Genomic DNA, 14,462 nt, shown 5'->3' with positions numbered 1-14,462 from the left:
ATCAATAATATTCATTACTATAATAATAATAATAATAATAATTATTATTATTATATACAATTCATATATCCATATTATATTGAATGAGCGCGAGAGACGCGTAAATTTGGGAACAGTGGAAGCAGCCTTGTTTCAGTCCTGCATTAGGGTTCCGCAGCATTGATTGAACATTGAACGCCAATCTACAACAAAGACTGGAGCGTCAGTCTTAAATAAGTGTTACATTATGGCTAGAAGCAACCTTGCTTCCGCCGTCCCACCGAGGCTTGATCAATGTTGACCAAGCCTCAACGAAGGTTCCGTAAAGCCTGAATCCAGCGTCAGTTCTCGTCTGGGATATCTCGAAATGGCACCTTAGACGTGCAAAATGAAATGTACTGCTGTTGACACTGTCCTCGGCGCTTCTAATGTCCTGGAATTTTTTCCGTGCAATAGTGCCAAAATGGGCCCTTTTCATGTAAACGTCCACATATATCTCTCGAATTGACTTTCGAGCTGCCCGCGTAATTTCAAAAAAATGTATGTCAAATAAAAATACAAAGCTACGTTGCTCTGACTCAAAACCCTCCCTTCCTCCATGTGGTCTAACGTAGCACATTACCGAACCCCCTCCCCCAAAGCAGGCTACGTGGTTTATGGATGGTCCCTTATTTAATTTTTAAATGTTATAAACCGTTTTTTTCTACTTCATTTACTATATCCATTGTTAGTCTCCATCTTTAAAACAATTTCTTTAAGAAGAGAAATATTTTATGAATAATAACTATTTATTAATATTATTTACCATTTTGTTGTTAAATTATTTATGATTATTAATTTACGACTAATTAATAACAATACGGCATTTATTGCGGCAATATTCTCAGCCAGCACTGGTCCAGCACTGGCAGGCAGTACTTCGCCAGCGTTAGACAGCGTTATCATCCCAGAGTTATGCCAGTGCTGTCTGTCAGCGTAGCTGCAAGTACTGACAGTGCTGGTGCAGTACTCCGCCAGTTGTAAATTTCCCATTGGGATATTTGTATATTAATAATAAATGTTTTGAATTATTTTTTATAAAGATTTAAAACTTTAACTCAACTTTCAGCGCTCTTTCTCTCTCTGGGGGGGGGGGTTAAAACCTCAAAACCCACCACGTGCGCACGGGCCTGATATAGGCAGCAAAAATAGGTTTCGATAGAGTCGATAGCTTGGACAAAAAAAACATCAGACAAAGAAATAGAATATATATATATATCCCCTTCGCAGGGGATGCTGGCCCTTCACGTGTTTCCATAGCAACACCTAAGCACTGACTGTAAGAACCATGCCACTGAGATGTGAGACTATTATATTTCGAATAGTCGTTGCTTCCTAATTTAAAAAAAAATGATTCTTTTAGAAATGAATCTGTATGATATCTGTATGATATCTGCTCTCAACAAAATTTCTAGTAGATTTGACTACTTTTCAACTACTCTCAATAATTTAATAAGTCCTTATAACTGAATTTAAAGAGTTGTAGTGAATACCAAAAAGTAGTTAATAGTACTAAGAAGATTGGGATATTGTGGGCCACACTTTTTCTTAGATCTTACACAAAAATTTTTTTTTTTCAAATTTTTCCTGTCAGTAGGAGGTATATCCTCTAACATATATCACAGCCAGTTCCTTAAAATTATCACTAACCCAAATGCTTCATTTTACAAAAAGCTTTGTATTATTTATTCATTTCAATTTGATGCAAAATTTCTTTTTGGAGTCGAAGTATCAATGCCGTACAATAATTACATAAAAAAATATTTTCCTTAGGGGAGGGTAGGCTACATTGAACCGGGTTTTTTATAAAGTCCAAGAACTAATTAAATTTTACAAATTTTGATCAGGTTTTTGTATCAAAATAAAACTGAAGTTCTCCTTTAGTTAATAACACGTTACAAACACAAATTATTATCATTAAATAATTAAATTTAATTTTTTTCTAACCAGTTACACTTTTCTTATTTTGAAGGATGTGTCTACATTGAACCACCTCTAATAAAACACTACAACTTACTTCGAAAATAATATTTCCACTTACACATTGTAAAAAATCTTATTTTCCACTCAAAAAAATATAAAATTGTTGTTAAATAGTTATTATTTGTTAATATAGGAGATTAATATATTTCGATGTCAGGTTAGGTAGCAAAAGTGACAGTTTAAGTTTAATATCACGTTGACAATTGTGATAAAAGCATGTCTTTTAGTATTTTTCTTACTAGTTATTAGAGCTACGTATATTTTTAATATACAAAAGAAAGAATTTTTTGACACATTTAAAGAAATTAATAAGTTTATATTGTTTTAATGTTCACAAACTAGTAAGGTTATTTCAAATTTTTATTTTAATTAGAGTAATCTCAAATATATACTTAATCAGTAAGTTTATTTTTATTTATATCATTATTTACTTATCTTATAATTGTTGTATTTTAGAAGGTTATTTTAATTTACTTTTTTTAAGAACTGAAAATTAAATTAATGTATGAAAATAAAAGGTTATTTATTTTATTTTTTGGAAAAAACACTAAAAAATTAATATTTTCATTGACTTGTACATTTAAAAAGATAACGTTCCAGACTTTTAATTCCTGTCGTATTTGAAATCCGTATTTGTCATATTTAGAAGCATTAATTTGAAGATCCATTTTTTTAAGTGGATCGATATTTTCCAGAATTCATCTAGTTATGCTTTAAAGTATTTATCCTACTTTTTTAACTGTCTAACAACTAGTTGTCTGAAAGGTTACAAATGACAATAGGCACAATATAGAAAATTGTCTAAAACCAATAATGAATCAAGTACTATGATACAGAACCTAGAAACTTCCATAACAAATTTCCACACGGGTTACCATTGATTTAATGCAAGAAAAAGATATCTCTTTAAATCATATAATTAACTGTTTGTTATTTCTCTTTGCGAGAGAACCTCCTTATTTAGAAATAATTTAATATCTCCATGTCATGGAAAGCTCATTGCTTTCAACAACTACTTAACTTCGATAAATGGAATTTTATATAATTCGATTAATACTTTTTCAATAGAATGAAGTGACAATACTTCATTCACAATTATTGTAACAAAAGTACAACCAATATAATTATTCTGCAACCAATACTTTCACTTTACGTGAAGAGTTTTTCTTAAAAACAAAATTATTACAGTGGAACCTCGATTATCCGAACTAACCTAGGCAAGGCCGGGTTCGGATAATAGAGATTTTAATTTTTTTTATATATAATTAAAGTAAAAAAATCGACAGTTGAATTATATATATTTCATTTAATCCATTTTTTAAATATACATAAGTATATATACGTAAATATATATTAATTCATAATTAATATATTAATAAAACATAGAATTCAGAATTTTTAAAAATTTTTCTGGCATAAATTTCGTTACACGGAGAGAAGGGCGTAGTAGATTCTACTGACATGGCAGTTAAATCTACTAAACAGAATCGTTAGGTTTGGACTGACGGTACAGACAGTGCCATCTACTGCACTGTTTAGTAAGATAGTAAGATACACTGAGCAAACAGTATATTCTACTAAACAGAGAGGTGTCGTAGTGTATTATACTAAACATACAGTTGGCGCCACTAACCGGTGCACTAAATGATGTACTAAACGCGTTCTGTTACATTTACTGCAACTCTTCTCTCCGTGTATTTTCCTTTGAAAGATTCGGGAGGCCAAAAAAAGTTCGGATAATAGAAGTTCGGATAAAATGATTTTCAGTTCGGATAATAGAGGGTTCGGATAACAGAGGTTCGGATAATCGAGGTTCCACTGTACTCCTAAAAAGTGTTATATATATAAAAATATTTGTAGCTGTGAAAATTAATTATAATATATAAAAAATATGTAAACCTAATTTTCTTTTTTCAATTTATCGTTTGTATATTTTTAACCCCATAAAAGGATTGGATTAACAATATGGTGTTATTGAAGCAATAGCGACAACTAAAAAAATTTTTGTATCATAAAAATGCCCGGGTGTCATTGATTCAACAGCATTTTTTTCTCCGTGTATTTATTCGAATATTTAATATACCGAGCGATTGAAGGGAACTAAAAGTGTCCTAGCGGTGGCTTTCTATTTCTGGTAGGGCCATCACAGGGAAATCAAGCTAGAGCCCGATCTTCCATTCTTCGCTGTTCGCGAGCGTGACGAAAGGTGCCGGGCCCTGACCAGATTTTCCCTTTCAGAACCCTGCTAGCAGTAGGGAAATACAGCGAGGACCCTATCAGAACCTAACTCAAATTTCTACACGGCGGAATGTCAAACTTTGTATTATTTTTTGAAGAAAGATTTTTATTTAACACCTTCAAAATAAAACTGATAAATTAACGCTGTACAGACGCAATAGATCGTAGTGATGCGTCGTGACGGATTTGTTACTGCTCTTTCAGAGTCGGTTAATTCAGGCCAGACTCATTTGTTCAACTTCGGCAAATTTCGACAATTCTCGTCAATTTTTTCTTTTCATTTTTCGTGCATTTTCATATCAACTTTATCAAAATTCGAAACTATTATGGACTTAAACAGAATTCTAACTGTGGAATTTGAAATATTTGGTTATATATATAATACTTCTTAAAGGGTGTATGAGAATTTGACATTTCGAGTTTTAATACAAACATTTTGAATTTTGTGAAGATTATACTAAATTTTTATTGTTTTAGAAGATAATTGAATATTCGCGTTTAGAACTTTGGGAAAATTGTTTTTAAATAATTGAATTCTTTTGAGAAATTTTATTAAAATAGTATAGAATATTGAAAATCATTGAATTGAAAAAAATTTTTGAAAATACATAATTGAAATTTTGTTATGAATTTTATTAAAATTTTTGAAAATAATTAAATTTTATTACTTTTAAAAATAATTGGATTCTTGTAACGAATGCTATTATTTATGAAAACAATTGAATTTTGCAATGAATTTTATTAAAATTCCTGAAAATAATTGAATTTTGTCAAAGAATTTTGCTATCCAATTATAAAGATAATTGAAATGTTGACAATTTTTTTTTTATTCTTTGAAAATAATTGAATTTCTGCGAAGAATTTTATTAATTTTGAAAATAATTGAATTCCTGTGATGAATTTTGTTATTTATAAAAATAATTGAATTTTACAATGAATATTAAAAAAATTCCTAAATATAATTGAATTTCGGCGAAGAATTTTGCTATTTATAAAGATAAATTAAAATGTTGACGAGAATTTAAAAAAAAATGTTTGAAAATAATTGAATTTCTGGAAAGAATTTTATTGTTTATTGATAGTTAAATTCTTTCAAATAATTGCGTTAAAATTTAAAAAATTGAAAATAATTTCAACAGAATTGAAATTAAAGTTAAAAAAAAAATACTTCAATAAATGATTCATAAATAATAACTTTATGGCAGTTCTTCATTTGCATTTAAAAAAAAGGTAAAGTTCGTTCGCATTTGAAATTATGAAGGAATTCCCGATTTTTCATAATTTTCCCTGACTTTTCCACATACTTTTGTATTTCCATGACAATTCCCGTTTTTCCAGACCTGTGGCAACTTTTATATTAAAAAATGAATAGGTACCTATTTTAGGTAGTAGTAGTAGTAGTAGTGTTTAACATTGGCACTTATACTAGCGTTGCGCTGTGTATATTCGGCCATCCTATTTTAGGTATATGTTACTTTAAAGGAATTATAATGATTATCTCTGAAAGCGCTATAGTAGCTTTAGCCAAAGATAAAGTAAGGGAGGATGAGGAACTGATTTTAGAAGGTAAGAGAATGTTGATGATTTAATTCAGATAATTGTCGCAGCAAGTTTATAGCGCTGCGCGCGCAGATTTAGGTGGCGCTGTGAATGAATTAGTGCATGGCGCCGGTACAGTCGCCAGTCTGCAAAGGACCACGCAAAGTGGCTGCCGTGTGAGTTCGATCTGTAGGAAGGGAGAAATACAGAAGAAAGTAGTAGAAAGAAAGTTAGTAGTCTAGTTAGTGTGTTTCGCGGATTTCAACGCTCTGTGAATAATCAGATAGGTTGTGTATTCAGGATAAGAGAGAATCAAGACCTCTTGATTGAAATCAAGTCACAATTAGAAGTCTCTCGAGTTTAGCAGAGTGCGCGTCTCAACATCAACGTTGTTAGTGCGTGTGTGTCTCGTGCGTGCGGATAAACGTAGTTCGACCACGCTACCGGTTTCTCTCTCTTGTTCTCGTTTGTGTTCAACTAGAATAATAACAAGCCTCTAGCACGCCGTTTGTGAGTAGAGAGTGAGAAGGAAGGAAGGAATAGTGAGCAGCTGAGGAGGTGGCGACCGAGGAGGAACAGACGACGAGGTGCTACGGAGTGTCAGATTGTTTTCTCAAACAACGGTGGAGCAAAACGGCCTCAAACTGTGGGGCTCTGGGGCGTTTTTCCTTCCTCCGCAAGGAATGTACTACCCTGTAAGTGTCGATCGTTATTCTCTTTTCAGCCCCGCGTCTGCTCACAAAATTCTATTGCACGGATTTTTCGCGCGTTTTTATATTCTCTGGCGAATCTTTTCTTATAAAAATCATTCAATTTATTTTAACTAGTGTCATAATGCACATTACCGAAGTGCAATCAATTTTTTTTGTAGTTGTATACAGGGCACTGCGCATTTGAATACTTAACCTCAAATATAAAAAGTTCATCTCAAAGGATAAGTCCCTTCTTTCAGTAATCACTAGTTGTAGACTCAAGAATTCTTTTCTGATTCTAAAGACAATTTTCAAGGGTGTTTAATGCCGAACACAGTTCTGAAAACTGGAGGTTATGTTGCTCCAGTTTGAGTCACTAAACAAGGGAAGCTTTCATTCTCCATTTAATACGACTTTTGCTTTTCAAATTCATTAATGAAAATAAAAATCCTTTCACCTTATTTCATTATTGATTTAGGACTGCCATTGTTGTTAATATTGCTGAATGTCATTTTCTCAGTGTTTTGTTTTTTCTCTTTGTTATGATAGCTATCCAGCAAATATTTTCCGTTTACAACCGACATAAAATGTTGAAAAAATTGACTGGGTGCCAGGCTCAGCTTGAGGTCAATGTATAATTTTTAAACTAAGTATAGTAAACACAAGTAAGTTGATGAATAGTGCAATTAAAGTTTAAATAATAAAGGTTACGAAATGTTTACGGCTTTGAATGATTTTTCGTGTTAAATTTCATATCCCTATTTCGCAGCTGGGGATTCAATAGTGTGGGGTGGTAGGACAATTATTATTATGAATGTTTCCCATACGAAATTTCTCAGGCTGCGTTTTCAAAACGACACTGTCAGATGTGCTAGAAGGCAGTTTTTCGATTACCTTTCCTTCCCATGACATTTAAAATACCAAATATAGAGCAGGTTCTAAACAATAAAATATGTTTTAAAATTTAACTGTGTAAAATTCTATTTTAAAATTAAATTGAATTTACTTAAATTAAGTACATAACATAACGATTAAAATAATGAAACTGAAGTTACCGACGTTGATTCAACGAAAAACTTAAAAAAAAATTTTCTCAGAATACAAATTTTCCTTGTATATTTTTAACCCAAGTAAACCCTCCAAACCCTAAAATAAAAAAAACGTGGGAAAAACAGTGATTTTTATTCTATTTTTTGAATTTTTTCCAAAAATCACGAAATTTTAATTAAATTCATAATTCCTCGCCTCGGTAGTCATTTTTTTCTTTTGATAATTGTTTATTTTAATATTAGACGCTATTTAAAAAAAATTTTATACGTTTCCAAATCGGGGAAAACAGTAATTTTGGTTTTTTTTTGTCACGGATTTTTGGAAAATCCGTAAATTTTAAGTAATTTAATAATTCCTCGCCTCGGTAGTTACTTTTTTCTTTTGATAATTGTTTATGTTAATATTACACGTTATTTAAAAAAATTTTTAAGTAATTCCAAGTCGGGGAAAGCAGTGATTTTGGATTTTTTTGTGTCACGAACTTTCCAAAAATTCCGAAATTTCATTTAAATTCATAATTTCTCGCCTCGGTAGTCATTTTTTTCTTTTGATAATTGTTTATTTTAACATTAGACGTTATTTTAAAAACATTTCAAGTGATTCCAAGTCGGGGAAAGCAGTGATATTTATTTTTTTTGTCGAATTTTTTCCAAAAATCCTGGAATTTCATTAAAAAAATCAAAATCACTGCTTTCCCCGACTTGAAACTACTTGGAATTTTTTTTAAATGGCACACGACATTAGAATAATGTGATTAATAATGTGATTTTTGGAAAAAATTTGCCAAAAAAAATAAAAATCACTGTTTTCCCACGTTTTTTTTATTTTAGGATTCGAGAGTTTACTTGGGTTAAAAATATACAAGAAAAATTTATATCCTGAGAAAATTTTTTTAAGTTTTTCGTTGAATCAACGTTGGTAACTTCAGATTCATTTAAAATAATACATACTTATATCACTGATTTTCAGTACATTTACACCATATCCAGGGTAGCCACATGTCAGTATAGTCAGGGAAATGTCAGAAAAACAAACTTTTTGTCAGTTAAGTCAGGGAAATTTAGAAAATTGATACTTTTTCCGACCTATATTTTTAAAAATTGCGACTTTCTCGACTTTTCTTCCAAATATTGCAACAAAATATCATATTTTTTAGTATTACAAAGTGTAACTCATTTCGATTTTTATAGTGCAAAAAGTAACTGTAAAATCTGTTGAGAAAATTTTGGAGCGACAATTATTTTAAAAGTTATAATGGAAATTATATTGAACGGAGATGGGATTTTGATGATTTTCAGAATAAAAACATTATTTTTAACTACGAAATGAACAAAACACTGTCAAATTAACATTTTTATTTAATTATATAACCATAAAAATTGATAAAAATGATCAAAAACTAATTTCAGCGTTGATACACTACACCGCGCCAATATAATTTCCATTATAACTTATAAAATAATTGTCGCTCTAAAATTTTCAGTCATGTAAAGTTGGCACTACTTTTTTGAAAAATCAAAAATTTTACAAGAGTTCTGGGCACTTTGGCAATAGTTCTAGAGTTCTCTAACGATTATTTAAATAGTTCTGATGATTAACAATAAAAAAAGCGACAATGAAAAATCATAGTGCTAACTTTGCACAGCACTATGATTTTTGCAAAAAAGAGTTCTGACCTAATATTCTAAAAGAGAATAAAGAGTTCTAGAGTTCTCTACCAAAAAAACAAGAGTTCTGCAAAATTTCAAAAGTTATTAACAAATTAAAAAAAGATATAAAAATAATATTTTGCAAGTTCTGAATAGAGTTCTGACATCGTTGCGAAGAGTTCTGTAAGTATGTTTAATGACATTTTGTTCTAAATCCAAAATCAAAAAAGTTACGGGACTTTGAAGTTTTCATAAATTTTCAAAATTTTAAAATTCAGTGTTCTGATAGTTCTGAAAAGAGTTCTGGCATCATCATAAAGAGTTCTATAAGTATTCCTAATGACATTTTGTTTTAAATCCAAAATCAAAATAGTTACAGGACATTGAAATTTTCAAAAAATTTCAAAATTTTAAAATTCAGAGTTCTGAGTGTTCTGATTAGAGTTCTGGCATCATTGCGAAGAGTTCTAGAAGTATTTCTAATGACATTTTGTTTTAAATCTAAAATCCAAAAAATTACAGAACTTAAAAATTTTCAAAAAATTTAAAAATTCAGAGTTCTGATTAGAGTTCTGGCATCATAATAAAGAGTTCTATAAGTATTCCTAATGACATTTAAAGTCCCGAAACTTTTTTGATTTTGGATTTAAAACAAAATGTCATTAGGAATACTTATAGAACTCTTTATGATGATGCCAGAACTCTTTTGAGAACTCTCAGAACTCTGAATTTTAAAATTTTGAAAATTTATGAAAATTTCAAAGTCCTGTAACTTTTTTGATTTTGGATTTAAAACAAAATGTCATTAGAAATACTTATAGAACTCTTTATGACGATGCCTGAACTCTGTACAAAATTCTGAGAACTCTGAATTTTAAAATTTTGAAAATTTTAGTAAACTTCAAAGTCCCGTAACTTTTTTGATTTTGGATTTAGAACAAAATGTCATTAGACATACTTACAGAACTCTTCGCAACGATGCCAGAACTCTATTCAGAACTTGCAAAATATTATTTTTATATCTTTTTTTAATTTGTTAATAACTTTTGAAATTTTGCAGAACTCTTGTTTTTTTGGTAGAGAACTCTAGAACTCTTTATTCTCTTTTAGAATATTAGGTCAGAACTCTTTTTTGTAAAAATCATAGTGCTGTGCAAAGTTTGCACTATGATTTTTCATTGTCGCTTTTTTATTGTTAATCATCAGAACTATTTAAGTAATCGTTAGAGAACTCTAGAACTATTGCCAAAGTGCCCAGAACTCTTGTAAAATTTTTGATTTTCCAAAAAAGTATTGCCAACTTTACATGACTAAAATTTTCTCAACGGATTTTGATTTCTTATAGTTTTAAGTGTATGTTAATATTTTTTCAAATTTTTAAAAGGCGTAGAACATAAAAAAAAATTAATTGTTTATAAAAAATTTATTAAATAATTATTAAAAAATAAACTTTTTAAAAATTTTCTAATTCTGAACTAAAGTATATTTTATCCCCTTTATATTCCCGCTTGGTTCTTTTAAATCGGTTCATTCATTTAGAAGAAATCAAATTTTGTTTAAAAAGTTGCAAAAAAATTAATTTTGGAATAACTTTTATAAAAAATAATTTTTTTTTCTGTTTTTTGGTGGACACATGCTTAAGGCCAAATAGAATATTGTTTTTTCAACATTTTGATTTAAAAAAAAATACTTTTTATTTTCTGTGAAAATTTCACGAATTCTGACCCTAATGCTAAAAGTTAATAAAATTTGGGAAATATCGTGATAAATAATAAATTTGTTCTTTTACTGGTGTCAATTCCTTCACTGGTGCAACTACCCAATATGTTTATTCATGTTTTACAGTAATTTTATTTTTACCTATTTGTTACCTAATTTCGAAAATAATTGTACCTTTTTACCTTTTTTAATGATAATAGATACTGTGATCCCTGTTTGTAAAATTGAATTGTGGACAAATGGATTTTTATAAATTCTTAAAGAATTTTTTCAAAAATTATTAAAAATAATGGATTTATAGAAGATGTTTAGTTAAAAACACGAAAAAAAATTTAATTTTGTAAATAATTAGTTGATTAAAAATTTGTATTGCAAGGTTGGAGTGTAAAAGGAAATAGTATATTAAGCAACAAGAGGAGAAAGGCAGCCATTTCTTTACGGTGATTTTTGTGACACGAGTGGAGGTCGAGGGCGCCGTAGGCGCCCCGAGACCTCCACTCGTGTCACAAAAATCATTGTAAAGAAATTGGCTGCCTTTATTCTCGTGTTACTTACGATATTTTTTATTCCTAATGCACAAAAGCGGCGATTTCAGATAGCAGACGACAGGGAGTAAAAGTCATTCACTTGTTCGATTTGTATGAAAATGGCGGCAGATTTCTCCCTTGGGCAAGAAAAATGCATGTGAACAGCTAATTTTCTTGCCCTTGGGAGAACACGGCCGCCATTTTCATACGGTCAAAGAAATGAATGACTTTCCTCCCTGTCGGCTGCTATCAGAAAGCGCCGTTTTTGTGCATGTGGGATAAAAATTATATTATATTAACCCTTAATAATGTTGTCAAAATTAAAAATAAACTTAGTAAACAAACACCCCTAACCTTAAAATTTTTATTTTATTACCAATTCAGAGAATTTATCAATGCTATTGAATCAGATATATATAATACTCTTAGTTGTGTGAAATGTGAATAAAATTGATAAAGTGGATACAAATTTTTCTCTTCTCAAGAATAGCATTAAAGTATTTAATGCATTTTTGATATTAAAATTTTTTAAAATAGTACCTAGAAAAAAATATATTTTTAACCTGGAAAACCTGGAAGAGTCCTGGAAAGGTAGGTAAACCTACAAGTACCACTTTCACAAAAAAATTTTTTTTTATACCAGAATTAAGAACTAATTTAGTGCTAATTTAGTACCATATTTAAAAATTTAGAGCTGCTAAACTTTTTAAAAAAACGTATGGTACTGCCAGCTTGACGTATAGCTACAAGTACCATACCCTAAAAAATAACAATTTTTAAAAAACTTTTCCACAGGAATTTAGAACTAATTTAGTGCTCTAACATAGCATTAAAAAGAATTTTCCAAAAACTACCCTTAATCTCAAAAACTACCTAACGAAAAAAAAATATTTTTTCAAAATTTTTTTCACAGAAATTTAGAACTAATTTAGTGCTCTCACATAGAATTAAAAGGATTATTTTATAAAAACTACCCTTAACCTCAAAAACTACCTAATAAAAATTAAGAAACAAATTTTAAAAAAAAATTTTTCGATAGAATTTTAAAGCTAATAAAGTTTTCAAACTTAGTACTGAAAGATGTTTTCCAAAAACTAATTTTAACCTGAGCTAATTTAGTGCTCAAACAATGCACAAGAAAAATTTTCCACAAAACTACCTTTTACCTCAAAAACTACAAGAAAACAAAGACATAATTATTTCTTAAAAATTTTTTCAGAGCAATTTAGAGATAATTTTGTGCTCAAGAATAGAAATTAAAAGTAATTCACAAAAACTACCTTTTACCTCAAAAACTATCTACAGGAATTTAAAAGGCACATATTTCCAAAATTCTATTCATAGGATTTTAGAACCAATTTAGTGCTCTAACATAGCATTAAAAAGAATTTTCCAAAAACTACCCTTAATCTCAAAACTACCTAACGAAAAAAAAATATTTTTTCAAAATTTTTTTCACAGAAATTTAGAACTAATTTAGTGCTCCCACATAGAATTAAAAGGAGTATTTTACAAAAACTACCCTTAACCTCAAAAACTACCTAGCAAACATAAAAATGTATATTTTTTCAAAACTTTTTTCAATTGAATTTAGAGCTAATTTAGTGCTCTAACAGAGCATTAAAAAGAATTTTCTAAAAAATACTCCTAACCTAAAAAAGTAGACAAAGGAAATAAAAAGGCATTTTTTAAAATTCTTTTTTCACAACAATTTAGAACTAATTAAGTGCTAATTTACTACCATATATAAAAATTTAGAACTGTTAAACTTCTTAAGGAAACGTATGGTACTACATATGCTTGACGTATAGCTACAAGTACCATACCCTAAAAAATATGAATTTTTAAAAAACTTTTTCACAGGATTTTAGAACTAATTTAGTGCTAATTTAGTACCATATATAAAAATTTAGAGCTGTTAAACTTCTTAAGGGAACGTATGGTACTACATATGCTTGACGTATAGCTACAAGTACCATACCTTAAAAAATAACAAATTTTAAAAAACTTTTTCACAGGAATTTAGAACTAATTTAGTGCTAATTTAGTACCATATATAAAAATTTAGAGCTGTTAAACTTCTTAAGGAAACGTATGGTACTACATATGCTTGACGTATAGCTAGTACCATACCTTAAAAAATAACAATTTTTAAAAAACTTTTCCGCAGGAATTTAGAACTAATTTAGTGCTAATTTAGTACCATATATAAAAATTTAGAGCTGTTAAACTTCTTAAGGGAACGTATGGTACTACATATGCTTGACGTATAGCTACAAGTACCATACCTTAAAAAATAACAAATTTTAAAAAACTTTTTCACAGGAATTTAGAACTAATTTAGTGCTAATTTAGTACCATATATAAAAATTTAGAGCTGTTAAACATCTTAAGAAAATGTATGGTACTACAGGCTTGACGTATATAGCTACAAGTACCATACCCTAAAAAATATAAATTTTTAAAAAACTTTTCCACAGGAATTTAGAACTAATTTAGTGCTAATTTATAGTACCATATATAAAAATTTAGAGCTGTTAAACATCTTAAGAAAATGTATGGTACTACAGGCTTGACGTATATAGCTATAAGTTCCTTATGAAACTGAAGTTACCAACGTTTGTTTGACGAAAAATATAATACGTAACAATTTCCCCGCCTCAGATTCAATTTTTTTCCACATTTATTATAGATACTAATATTAGAAGCCATTAGAAATTATTTTCAAGTGGAACCAGGTCGGGGAGGGCAACGATTTTGATCTTTTGTTATGGATTTTCCGAAAAATCCGCGACAAAAATCAAAATCATTGCCTTCGAAATTTCTGAATTTTCGAAAAATCTGTGACAAAAAAAAGTCAAAATCGTTGCCCTCCCCGACCTGGTTCCACTTGAAAATAATTTCTAATGGCTTCTAACATTAGTATTTATAATAAAAGTGAAAAAAATTGGATCTGAGGCGGGGAAATAGAAATTGTTACGTATTATATTTTTCGTCGAGCAAAAGTTGGTAACTTCAGTTTCATAGTTCCTTACACTAAAAAGTAA

The 14,462-nt window shown here is 29.5% G+C and overlaps 1 protein-coding gene across 7 annotated transcripts in view; it reads left to right on the top strand.

Moving 5' to 3' along the window:
• Window positions 1-14,462, top strand: part of LOC122503420 (RNA binding protein fox-1 homolog 2) — a 411,323-nt gene that overhangs the window by 36,850 nt on the left and 360,011 nt on the right. For 6 of the 7 annotated variants that reach the window (XM_043613951.1, XM_043613952.1, XM_043613949.1 and 3 more), the window contains exon 1: window positions 5,910-6,473. The exons of the other annotated variant lie outside the window; for it this stretch is intronic. In XM_043613951.1, coding sequence (XP_043469886.1) covers window positions 6,462-6,473 — 12 coding nt within the window. In that variant the 5' untranslated portion in view covers window positions 5,910-6,461. Of the gene's footprint in view, window positions 1-5,909; window positions 6,474-14,462 lie in introns of those variants that run through there. 7 annotated transcript variants of the gene reach the window in all.

Source organism: Leptopilina heterotoma, unplaced genomic scaffold (assembly GCF_015476425.1).
Source record: "Leptopilina heterotoma isolate Lh14 unplaced genomic scaffold, ASM1547642v1 Lhet_260, whole genome shotgun sequence".
NCBI lineage: Eukaryota > Metazoa > Arthropoda > Insecta > Hymenoptera > Figitidae > Leptopilina > Leptopilina heterotoma.
The sequence above is the reverse complement of the archived record's forward strand: the minus strand, read 5'-3'. Positions and strand labels throughout refer to the sequence as shown.